Source organism: Oncorhynchus gorbuscha, linkage group LG20 (assembly GCF_021184085.1).
Source record: "Oncorhynchus gorbuscha isolate QuinsamMale2020 ecotype Even-year linkage group LG20, OgorEven_v1.0, whole genome shotgun sequence".
Taxonomy (NCBI): Eukaryota; Metazoa; Chordata; class Actinopteri; order Salmoniformes; family Salmonidae; genus Oncorhynchus; species Oncorhynchus gorbuscha.
The window spans coordinates 34,707,613-34,720,112 of record NC_060192.1 but is presented as its reverse complement, the minus strand read 5'-3'; the positions used below and the strand labels follow the sequence as shown (position 1 = coordinate 34,720,112).

The 12,500-nt window shown below is 46.3% G+C and overlaps 1 protein-coding gene across 1 annotated transcript in view; it reads left to right on the top strand.

Moving 5' to 3' along the window:
* LOC124006899 (replication protein A 70 kDa DNA-binding subunit-like) overlaps positions 1-12,500 on the top strand; it is a 108,805-nt gene that overhangs the window by 39,435 nt on the left and 56,870 nt on the right. Inside the window, exons 9-12 of the mRNA XM_046317087.1 lie at positions 2,434-2,536; positions 2,766-2,834; positions 5,978-6,170; positions 12,207-12,343. Coding sequence (XP_046173043.1) covers positions 2,434-2,536; positions 2,766-2,834; positions 5,978-6,170; positions 12,207-12,343 — 502 coding nt within the window. The remainder of the gene's footprint in view (positions 1-2,433; positions 2,537-2,765; positions 2,835-5,977; positions 6,171-12,206; positions 12,344-12,500) is intronic.

Sequence of the window (12,500 nt, the reverse complement as noted above, 5' to 3'; positions counted from 1 at the left end):
CTTGTTAAGCAAATGTTTACTCCTATACTCCTATTACTTATTCAGACTTGCCATAACAAAGGCATTGAATCAAGACATTTCAGCTTTTCATTTTCTATTCATTCGTAAAAATGTCAAAAAACATAATTCCACGTTGACATTATGAGCTATTGTGTTTTTGGCCAGTGACAAGACATCTCTGTAACGGCGTTCTTTGTTTGTCAAAAGAGAGTCGGACCGAAATGGAGCGTGGTGGTTACTCATGTCTGTAATAAAGAAACGACGATACATGAAAATAACTGATAGATACAAAAACAACAAACGTAACGTGAAACCTAATACAGCCTATCTGGTGAAACTACACAGAGACAGGAACAATCACCCACGAAATACACAGTGAAACTATGGCTCCCTAAATACGGTTCCCAATCAGAGACAACGAGAATCACCTGACTCTGATTGAGAACCGCCTCAGGCAGCCAAGCCTATACAACACCCCTACTCAGCCGCAATCCCAAATACTACAAACCCCAATACGAAAATACAATATATAAACCCATGTCACACCCTGGCCTGACCAAATATATAACGAAAACACAAAATACAATGACCAAGGCGTGACAATCTCAATTCTATCCAATTTAAATTCAGGCTGTAACACAGCAACATGTGGGAAAAGGTATTGGGTGTGAATACTTTATGAAACCGCTGTATATAGTGTTGGTTTATATCGTCTTTGTTTACAAACATTGGAGTAAAACAAGTTAATATTTTGGATTCTGTTGGGGTACGAAAGTTGAACGTAGGTCATGAGGCATTTATAAATTATATTATTCAAGAATCAATGGCTACATATCGTACATGTATAAGTCCAAAAATGGATGTGGGAACTTCTGATTGCTCCTTTAATGTAAAACTGAGTGGATTTCAAAATGCATCATTCAGGTGTTAGAGAACTGTCCTAGTCCTATTTAGCCCTATGTGCCTTGGTCAAATGTAGTGCACTATATAGGGAGTAGGCTGCCACTTGGGGACGCACACCTACTGAATTCTGTAGTTGCTGTGTAAACAAAGTTAACAGAAAGTAAAGTAGGTTACATGGAGATTATGGTGGAACTGGAAATGTAAACAATGCTAGTTTTCAGTGTTCTTCTTCTCTTGTTGTTTATTGCCTGTAGAGTGGGACAGAGGGCTGAGCTTATCTTAGCTGGGATGCTAGTTTTCAGTGTTCTTCTTCTCTTGTTGTTTATGTTGGTTGTAGAGTGGGACAGAGGGCTGAGCTTATCTTAGCTGGAATGCTAGTTTTCAGTGTTCTTCTTCTCTTGTTGTTTATGTTGCCTGTAGAGTGGGACAGAGGGCTGAGCTTATCTTAGCTGGGATGCTAGTTTTCAGTGTTCTTCTTCTCTTGTTGTTTATGTTGGTTGTAGAGTGGGACAGAGGGCTGAGCTTATCTTAGCTGGAATGCTAGTTTTCAGTGTTCTTCTTCTCTTGTTGTTTATGTTGCCTGTAGAGTGGGACAGAGGGCTGAGCTTATCTTAGCTGGGATGCTAGTTTTCAGTGTTCTTCTTCTCTTGTTGTTTATGTTGCCTGTAGAGTGGGACAGAGGGCTGAGCTTATCTTAGCTGGGATGCTAGTTTTCAGTGTTCTTCTTCTCTTGTTGTTTATGTTGGTTGTAGAGTGGGACAGAGGGCTGAGCTTATCTTAGCTGGGATGCTAGTTTTCAGTGTTCTTCTTCTCTTGTTGTTTATGTTGGTTGTAGAGTGGGACAGAGGGCTGAGCTTATCTTAGCTGGGATGCTAGTTTTCAGTGTTCTTCTTCTCTTGTTGTTTATGTTGGTTGTAGAGTGGGACAGAGGGCTGAGCTTATCTTAGCTGGGATGCTAGTTTTCAGTGTTCTTCTTCTCTTGTTGTTTATGTTGGTTGTAGAGTGGGACAGAGGGCTGAGCTTATCTTAGCTGGGATGCTAGTTTTCAGTGTTCTTCTTCTCTTGTTGTTTATGTTGGTTGTAGAGTGGGACAGAGGGCTGAGCTTATCTTAGCTAGAATGCTAGTTTTCACTGACTAGTCTTCCAGTCCCTGCCGCTGAAAAACATCCCCAACGCATGATGCTGCCACCACCATGCTTCACCGTGGGGATGGTGCCAGGTTTCCTCCAGACATGATGCTGCCACCACCATGCTTCACCTTGGGGATGGTGCCAGGTTTCATCCAGACATGATGCTGCCACCACCATGCTTCATCGTGGGGATGGTGCCAGGTTTCATCCAGACTTCATGCTTGGCATTCAGGCCAAAGAGTTCATTCTTGGTTTCATCAGACCAGAGAATCTTGTTTCTCATGTTCTGAGAGTTTTTAGGTGCCTTTTGGTAAAATCCAAGTGGGCTGTCATGTGCCTTTTACTGAGGTCACCAATAAGAGTAGATTCTCTCTCTCTAACTCTCTCACTCCCTCCCCAGATGGACCATCAGGGCCCGGGTCACCAAAAAGAACAACACCCTTCCTTGGAGCAACTTAAGACGAGAGGTAAAATTATTCTCCTTCGAGATCGTGGACGAGAGCGTGAGTATGACTCTCCTGTGTGTGTGTGTGTGTATGTGTGTCTGTGTCTGTCTGTCTGTCTGTCACCTTCAATGTCTCTGTATGTCAGACAACTATCTACTGTGTAGTAGTTAAAGTTTCTGCTTGAGTGACACTCTGCTGACAGTTTTGTGTGTTCATGCACGTGTGTGACAGTTTCTCAGTAAACTGTTGATTGAGGCTGTGCTGACAGTGTCTCTGTGATTGACAGGGGGAGATCGGAGTAACAGCCTTCGACAAGGAAGTGGACAAGTTCTTCTCTTTGCTGGAGACGGGCAAGGTGAGCCTGTCTGTATTGAAGCCTACTATACCTCTGTCCTGACCGCATCGAGCTACAGAGAAGAGATACTCACACTCTGAGGTGACCTGTGATCATTATCTTACCTTTCACAGTGAGGTGACCTGTGATCATTATCTTACCTTTCACAGTGAGGTGACCTGTGATCATTGTCTTACCTTTCACAGTGAGGTGACCTGTGATCATTGTCTTACCTTTCACAGTGAGGTGACCTGTGACCCCCACTGGAACAGTACATTCAGCTGATGTACCACAGTTGGGGTCAATTCCATTTCAATTCAGAAAGTAAACCACATTTAAATTCTAAATCTTCCTTATTGAAAAGCATTGAAGTGAATTGGAATTGTAGTATTCTTCCAGAATTCACTGGAATTGAAGTAGATTTGACCCAACCCTGATATGTATTAGATTGTACTTGGCTGTTTTTGTAAAACACATGTGCTTGTACAGCTTTCTCTTCAGTCTCTGTACATAATTCAATAATAACTCAATTAGAGTTTCCATTTGTGCCCTATTGCCCTATAAAATATAAATAAATATTGAGATGAAATGTCAATCTGGTTTGGTCTGGTCTGGTATTAACAGGGATATGTAGATTAGATGAGAATGTCAATCTGGTTTGGTCTGGTCTGGCATTGACAGGGATGTCTATGGTAGCTCATTAGATGAGAATGTCAATCTGGTTTGGTCTGGTCTGGCATTGACAGGGATGTGTGTGGTAGCTCATTAGATGAGAATGTCAATCTGGTTTGGTCTGGTCTCTGACAGGGATGGTAGCTCATTAGATGAGAATGTCAATCTGGTTTGGTCTGGTCTGGCATTGACAGGGATGTCTATGGTAGCTCATTAGATGAGAATGTCAATCTGGTTTGGTCTGGTCTGGCATTGACAGGGATGTAGCTCATTAGATGAGAATGTCAATCTGGTTTGGTCTGGTCTGGCATTGACAGGGATGTGTGTGGTAGCTCATTAGATGAGAATGTCAATCTGGTTTGGTCTGGTCTGGCATTGACAGGGATGTGATGTGTGTTCATCACATCCCATTGTTCAGACCCTTTGCTCAGTACTTTGTTGAAGCAACTTTGGCAGCGATTACAGCCTTGAACCTTCTTGGGTATGATGCTACAAGCTCGGCACACCTGTATTTGTGGAGTTTCTCCCATTCCTCTCTGAAGATCCTCTCAAGCTCTGTAAGGTTGGATGGGGAGCAATGCTGCACAGCTATTATCAGGTCTCTCCAGAGATGTTTGATTGGGTTCAAGTCCAGGCTCTATCTGGGACACTCAAGGACATTCAGACTTATTCCAAAGGAACTCCTGCATTGTCTATGCTGTGTGCTTAGGGTCGTTTTCCTGTTGGAAGGTGAAACTTCGCTCCAGTCTGAGGTCCTGAGCACTCTGGGGCAGGTTTTCATCAAGGATCTCTCTGTACTTTGCTCTGTTCATCTTTGCTCATTCCTGACTAGTCTCCCAGTCCCTGTTGCTGAAAAACATCCCCGCAGCATGATGCTGCCACCACCATGCTTCACTGTTAGGGATGGTATAAGGTTTCCTCCAGAAGTGACACTTGGCATTCAGGCCAAAGAGCTCCGTCTTGGTTTCATCAGACCAGAAAATCTTGTTTCTCATGGTCTGAGAGTCCTGTAGGTGGCTTTTGGCAAACTCCAACCTGGCTGTCATGTGCCTAATACTGAGGAGTGGCTTCCATCTGGCCAGTCTACCATGAAGGCCTGATTGGTGGAGTGCTGCAGAGATGGTTGTAGTTCTGGAAGAGAGGAACTATAGAGCTCTGCCAGAGTGACCATCAGGTTCTTGGTCACCTCCCTGACCAGGGCCCTTCTCCCCTGATTGCTCAGTTTGGCCGGGCGGCTCTAGGAAGAGACTTGGTGGTTCCAAACGTCTTCCATTTAAGAATTATGGAGGCCAATGTGTTCTTGTGGACCTTCAATGCTGCAGACATCTCGGAGCTCTCGGAGCTCTACGGACAATCCTTCGACCTCCTTCTCGGAGCTCTCGGAGCTCTACAGACAATCCTTTGCTTTGTCATTATGGGGTATTGTGTGTAGATTGTTTTGTTCATTGAATCCATTTTGGAATAAGACTGTAACGTAACAAAATGTGTAAAAAGTCAAGGGCCTGAATACTTTCAGAAAGCACTGTATACTATAACTGTAGGACTTTACTGTAGGAGTCACTGTAGTGTTTTTGGGGACAGTATTTACTGTAGTATTTGCTGTAGTATACTGCAGTTTTATATGAGGGAGGGAGGGAGGGATCTGGTCTTAGCTGAGTCACTCTGCATCACTTCTCTTTCCTGGACTATTAGAGAGGTAGTGGTCCTGATGGGATTGATATGATAGCAACCTGAAAGACTCGATTGAGTTACACTATTTGGAGAGGTGGTACATAATATGACAGTGTTACTAACAGTGTTACCTTGAAACATGACCAAAATAATGACAAGCCTATCCCTGTAAAGTTATCGGAGTTGTATTCATGGCTTCGTCTGAACAATAAGACTGCACATTTCTCCAAACCCTATTTTATAAGAGTTAACTTGCTGGCAGGTGATGTGTTGTATGCTTGTTTCAGAATTCAATTCATCTCACTCCCTCCCTCCCCCTCAATTCATCTCACTACCTCCCCCCAAATCCTCTCACTCCCTTTCTCTCGGAGCACCCTAAAGCAATCTAACCTCTCTGTCTCTCTCTGTCTCTGTCTCTCTCTTTCTATCTGTCTCTCTCTCTCTTGTCTCTCTCTGTCTCTCTCTCTGTCTCTCTCTCTGTCTCTCTCTCTGTCTCTCTCTCTCTCTGTCTCTCTGTCTCTCTGTCTCTCTCTCTCTCTCTCTCTCTCTCTCTCTCTCTCTCTCTCTCTCTCCCTCTGTCTCTCTCTCTCTCTCTCTCTCTTCTTTTGTCTCTGTCTCTCTCTCTCTGTCTCTCTATCTCTCTCTGTCTCTCTCTGTCTCTCTGTCTCTCTCTCTCTCTCTCTCTCTCTCTCTCTCTCTCCCTCTGTCTCTCTCTCTCTGTCTCTCTCTCTGTCTCTCTGTCTCTCTCTCTGTCTCTCTGTCTCTCTGTCTCTCTCTGTCTCTCTGTCTCTCTGTCTCTCTGTCTCTCTCTCTCTCCCTAGGTGTACTACATCTCACGGGGCAAATTAAAGGAAGCCAATAAGAAGTATAATACCCTGAAGAACAACTATGAGATGACCCTTCTAAGTGAGACATCCATCGTGCCGTGCGAGGACGACCAGGACCTTCCCATGGTGGAGTGCGACTTCATACTCACCACTCAGCTGGAGCACACGGAGAATGACGACATCATCGGTGATGGGGGGGGGGGGGTTGAGATTGTTAAAAATGGAGTTATACTTGGTGGGGAATGGAAGGGAGTGTGATATGTGAGAAAGAGAAGAAAAGGGGAGGAGAGGAAGAGAGAAAGAAAGGTGGGAAGGGGTGATCAATAGATGGACTTAGCAACAGCGTCAGACTGTCAGTGGGAGGGTAATTTAGATAGACAGTTACAAAAATGGAGAAGAGATAAAGAGATGAGAACATTTAATCCACCGTTTATTACAAACATATCATGAAGCTGTACAGTTTTAAACGGTCTCTGCCCTAACCCCTCCATCTCCTCTACCTGTTTCCCTCCATTCCTCCCTCACATCCCTTCCCTGTCTTATCTCCCAGCCTTGCCAGGTAAATTAGAAGGGCTCGATGCAGATTGGGATGACATTTGCCAGTATTTTTGTTCTAATTGGCTGTCACTCACTCCTCTTCTACATGAGGTCAGATAATGTGAAGATATGACTTTCTTCATTTGGACCGAACGGAGAGGATGAGGAATGATATTATGATGTCACTGATATTATGAAGTCACTACTTTTTCTGGAGGTTTATTTGGAGATTCAACACACTTGGGTTGGGACGGGTTTGGTAGGTTGGGATGGGTTTGGTAGATTTGGTAGGATGGGTTGGGTTTGGTAGGTTGGGATGGGATGGGTTTGGTAGATTGGGTTGGGTTGGGATGGGTTTGGTAGGTTGGGTTGGGATGGGTTTGGTAGGTTGGGTTGGGATGGGTTTGGTAGGTTGGGTTGGGATGGGTTTGGTAGGTTGGGTTGGGATGGGTTTGGTAGGTTGGATTGGGATGGGTTTGGTAGGTTGGGTTGGGATGGGTTTGGTAGATTGGGTTGGGTTGGGATGGGTTTGGTAGGTTGGGATGGGATGGGTTTGGTTTGGTAGGTTGGGATGGGATGGGTTTGATTTGGTAGGTTGTGTTGGGATGGGTTTGGTAGGTTGGGATGGGATGGGTTTGGTTTGGTAGGTTGGGATGGGATGGGTTTGATTTGGTAGGTTGTGTTGGGATGGGTTTGGTAGGTTGGGATGGGATGGGTTTGGTAGGTTGGGTTGGGTTGGGATGGGTTTGGTAGATTGGGTTGGGTTGGGATGGGTTTGGTAGGTTGGGATGGGATGGGTTTGGTTTGGTAGGTTGTGTTGGGATGGGTTTGGTAGGTTGGGATGGGATGGGTTTGGTAGGTTGGGTTGGGATGGGTTTTAGGTTGGGATGGGATGGGTTTGGTTTGGTAGGTTGGGATGGGATGGGTTTGATTTGGTAGGTTGTGTTGGGATGGGTTTGGTAGGTTGGGTTGGGATGGGTTTGGTAGGTTGGGTTGGGTTGGGATGGGTTTGGTAGGTTGGGATGGGATGGGTTTGGTTTGGTAGGTTGGGATGGGATGGGTTTGATTTGGTAGGTTGTGTTGGGATGGGTTTGGTAGGTTGGGTTGGGATGGGTTTGGTAGGTTGGGTTGGGTTGGGATGGGTTTGGTAGGTTGGGTTGGGTTGGGATGGGTTTGGTAGGTTGGGATGGGATGGGTTTGGTTTGGTAGGTTGTGTTGGGATGGGTTTGGTTTGGTAGGTTGTGTTGGGATGGGTTTGGTAGGTTGGGATGGGATGGGTTTGGTAGGTTGGGTTGGGATGGGTTTGGTAGGTTGGGATGGGATGGGTTTGGTTTGGTAGGTTGGGATGGGATGGGTTTGATTTGGTAGGTTGTGTTGGGATGGGTTTGGTAGGTTGGGATGGCTTTGATTTGGTAGGTTGGGTTGGGATGGGTTTGGTAGGTTGGGATGGGATGGGTTTGGTAGGTTGGGTTGGGATGGGTTTGGTAGATTGGGTTGGGTTGGGATGGGTTTGGTAGGTTGGGATGGGATGGGTTTGGTTTGGTAGGTTGTGTTGGGATGGGTTTGGTTTGGTAGGTTGTGTTGGGATGGGTTTGGTAGGTTGGGATGGGATGGGTTTGGTAGGTTGGGTTGGGATGGGTTTGGTAGGTTGGGTTGGGTTGGGATGGGATGGGTTTGGTAGGTTGGGATGGGATGGGTTTGGTAGGTTGGGATGGGATGGGTTTGGTAGGTTGGGATGGGATGGGTTTGGTAGGTTGGGTTGGGATGGGTTTGGTTTGGTAGGTTGTGTTGGGATGGGTTTGGTTTGGTAGGTTGTGTTGGGATGGGTTTGGTAGGTTGGGTTGGGATGGGTTTGGTTTGGTAGGTTGTGTTGGGATGGGTTTGGTATGGTAGGTTGTGTTGGGATGGGTTTGGTTTGGTAGGTTGTGTTGGGATGGGTTTGGTAGGTTGGGATGGGATGGGTTTGGTAGGTTGGGTTGGGATGGGTTTGGTAGGTTGGGTTGGGTTGGGATGGGTTAGGTAGGTTGGGATGGGATGGGTTTGGTTTGGTAGGTTGTGTTGGGATGGGTTTGGTTTGGTAGGTTGTGTTGGGATGGGTTTGGTAGGTTGGGATGGGATGGGTTTGGCAGGTTGGGTTGGGATGGGTTTGTTGGGTTGGGATGGGATGGGTTTGGTAGGTTGGGATGGGATGGGTTTGGTGTGATGGGTTTGGTTTGGTAGGTTGGGTTGGGATGGGTTTGGTAGGTTGGGATGGGATGGGATGGGTTTGGTTTGGTGGGATGGGTTTGGTTTGATGGGATGGGTTTGGTTTGGTAGGTTGTGTTGGGATGATGGGTTTGGTTTGGGATGGGATGGGTTTGGTGGGTTGGGTTGGGTTGGGACGGGTTTGGTAGGTTGGGATGGGTTTGGTAAGTTGGGTTGGGATGGGTTTGGTAGGTTGGGTTGGGATGGGTTTGGTAGATTGGGTTGGGATGGGTTTGGTAGGTTGGGATGGGATGGGTTTGGTTTGGTAGGTTGTGTTGGGATGGGTTTGGTAGTGGGTTGGGATGGGTTTGGTAGGTTGGGATGGGATGGGGGTTTGGTTTGGTAGGTTGGGATGGGATGGGTTTAGGTTGTGTTGGGATGGGTTTTTGTAGGTTGTGTTGGGATAGGTTTGGTAGGTTGGGATGGGATGGGTTTGGTAGGTTGGGTTGGGATGGGTTTGGTAGGTTGGGTTGGGTTGGGATGGGTTTGGTAGGTTGGGATGGGATGGGTTTGGTTTGGTTTGTGTTGGGATGGGTTTGGGAGGTTGTGTTGGGATGGGTTTGGTAGGTTGGGATGGGATGGGTTTGGCAGGTTGGGTTGGGATGGGTTTGTTGGGTTGGGATGGGATGGGTTTGGTAGGTTGGGATGGGATGGGTTTGGGTGATAGGTTGGGTTGGGATGGGTTTGGTAGGTTGGGATGGGATGGGATGGGTTTGGTTTTGGGATGGGTTTGGTTTGATGGGATGGGTTTGGTTTGGTAGGTTGTGTTGGGATGGGATGATGGGTTTGGTGGGTTGGGATGGGATGGGTTTGGTGGGTTGGGTTGGGTTGGGACGGGTTTGGTAGGTTGGGTTGTGACGGGTTTGGTAAGTTGGGTTGGGATGGGTTTGGTAGGTTGGGTTGGGATGGGTTTGGTAGATTGGGTTGGGATGGGTTTGGTAGGTTGGGATGGGATGGGTTTGGTTTGGTAGGTTGTGTTGGGATGGGTTTGGTAGGTTGGGATGGCTTTGATTTGGTAGGTTGGGTTGGGATGGGTTTGGTAGGTTGGGTTGTGTTTGGTTGGTTGTGTTGGGTTGTGTTGGGATGGGTTGTTTGGGTTGGTTGGCCGGGTTGGGTTGGTTTGGGTGAGTTCAGTTAGTTATGGGTTGTGTTGGTATGGGTGGGTTCAGTTAGTTATGGGTTGGGTTGGTTTGGGTGAGTTCAGTTAGTTATGGGTTGGGTTGGTTTGGGTGGGTTCAGTTAGTTATGGGTTGGGTTGGGTGGGTTCAGTTAGTTATGGGTTGGGTTGGTTTGGGGTATGTTTGTATTTGTATTTATTATGGATCACCATTAGTTCCTGCCAAAGCAGCAGCTACTCTTCCTGGGGTTTATTATGGATCCCCATTAGTTCCTGCCAAAGCAGCAGCTACTCTTCCTGGGGTTTATTATGGATCCCCATTAGTTCCTGCCGAAGCAGCAGTTACTCTACCTGGGGTTTATTATGGATCCCCATTAGTTCCTGCCAAGGCAGCAGCTTCTCATCCTGGGGTTTATTATGGATCCCCATTAGTTCCTGCCAAGGCAGCAGCTTCTCATCCTGGGGTTTATTATGGATCCCCATTAGTTCCTGCCAAGGCAGCAGCTACTCTTCCTGGGGTCCAGCAAAGATTAATACAGTAATATACAATTAAACATTCAAATACATTTTACAACCGATTTCACAACATATTAAGTGTGTGTCCTCAGGCCACCACTCTACTACTACTCACAGTCCAGGTGTACGTAGTGTGTGTTATGTGTGTCTGTATAGTGTGCGTGTATTGTGTATTGTGTGCGTATAGTGTGTATACTGTATTGTGTGTTCATAGTGTGTACAAGATGTGTGTATAATGTGTGTGTTATGTGTGTTTGTATTTATTTGTACCTGTGTGTGTATACTGCATTGTGTGTCTATAGTGTGTAGTGTGTGTGTATAGTGTGTATGTTATGTGTGTGTATGTGTGTTTGTATTTCTTTGTACCTGTGTGTGTATACTGCATTGTGTGTCTATAGTGTGTAGTGTGTGTGTATAGTGTGTATGTTATGTGTGTGTATGTGTGTTTGTATTTCTTTGTACCTGTGTGTGTATACTGCATTGTGTGTCTATAGTGTGTAGTGTGTGTGTATAGTCTGTATGTTATGTGTGTGTATGTGTTAGGTGTGTTTGTATTTCTTTATTTGTACATGTGTGTGTGTTGTGTGTGTGTGCATACTGTATTGTGTGTTTATAGTGTGTACAGGATGTGTGTGTGTGTGTGTGTGTGTGTTATGTGTGTTTGTATTTCTTCGTACCTGTGTGTGTGTGTACTGTATCGTGTGTCTATAGTGTGTACAGGCTGAGTGTATAGTTTGTGTGTATAGTGTGTATGTTATGTGTGTGTGTGTATTATGTGTATGTGTGTGTTATTTGTGTATGAAGTCACTACTTTTTCTGGAGGTTTAATTGGAGCTTCAACACACTTGTGTTGGGATAGGATAGGTTTTGTAGGTTGTGTTGTTTTGTGTTGGGTCAACTGGGTTTGGTTGGTTTGGGATGAGGTTGAGGAGTGGTTGAGGGACTGAACAAAAATATAAATGCAACATGTAAAGTGTTGGTCCCATGTTTCATGAACTGAAGCTATTCTCTCTCCCTGTCTCTCTCTCTCACTCTCTATCTCCCTCTTTCTCCTCTCTCTCACCCTCTGTCTCTCTATCCCTCCTCTCTCTCTCCCTCTCACCCTCTCCCTCTCCCTGTCCCCCTTCCCCTCTCTCTCCTCTCCTTCCCCCCTCTCTGTCTCTGTCTCTGCTTCCTTCCTTTTTCTCCCCTCCTCCTTCTCTCTCCCCTCTCTCCCTCTTTCCCCCTCATTCTCCCCTCTCTCCATCCGCCCTCATTCTCCCTCCCCAACTCTGCTCTCTCTCCCCATTGTTCTCCCTCCCTCTCTCCCATCCTCTCAGCCTTCTCTCTCTGCCTCCTCTCTTCCTCCCCTCTCCTCTCTCTCCTTGGTAGTTAATTGTGGATTAACAGTGTGTAATGAGAGCTGTCAGCCTGTTCCCGTGGCGATAATGGAGTTCAAAGGTGGATGACATCATATCAACCATAATGGAATTACACACACACATACACACACACATATTAGAGCATGATAAAGGGGAGAGAGGAGGAGGGAGGAGCGAGAGGAAGAAGTAAGGGAGAGAGAGATATGGAGAGAGAATGCTACGGCGAGGGGGAGAGAGAGATAGGGGGGAAGGAGACTATCTTTGTAATTAGGAAATTACAGTACCACCAAGACCAGTAGAAAGGTCTGACTAATATCTCTGTCTCTGTCTCTCTCTGTCTATGCCTGTCTCTCTCTCTCTCTCTGCCTCTCTCTCTCTCTCTCTCTGTCTCTCTGTCTGTCTCCCCCCCTCTCTCCCCCTCTTTCACTTTCTCTCTCTCCCCCTCTAGATGTGATAGGAGTGTGTAGGAGTGTGGATGATCTGAGTAGTTTCACCGATAAGACAGGTAGACAGGAGTATAAAAGAGACATTCACCTGGTGTATACCAGTGGCAAGGCGGTCGCAGTCACACTGTGGGGCGAGCAGGTAAGACCAAACACACACAAGGAGTACAAACACAAACCCTAACACACACACACACAATGAGTACAAACACACACACTAACGCACTATGCTAACACACACACACACACACACACACACACACACACACACACACACACACACACACACACACACACAC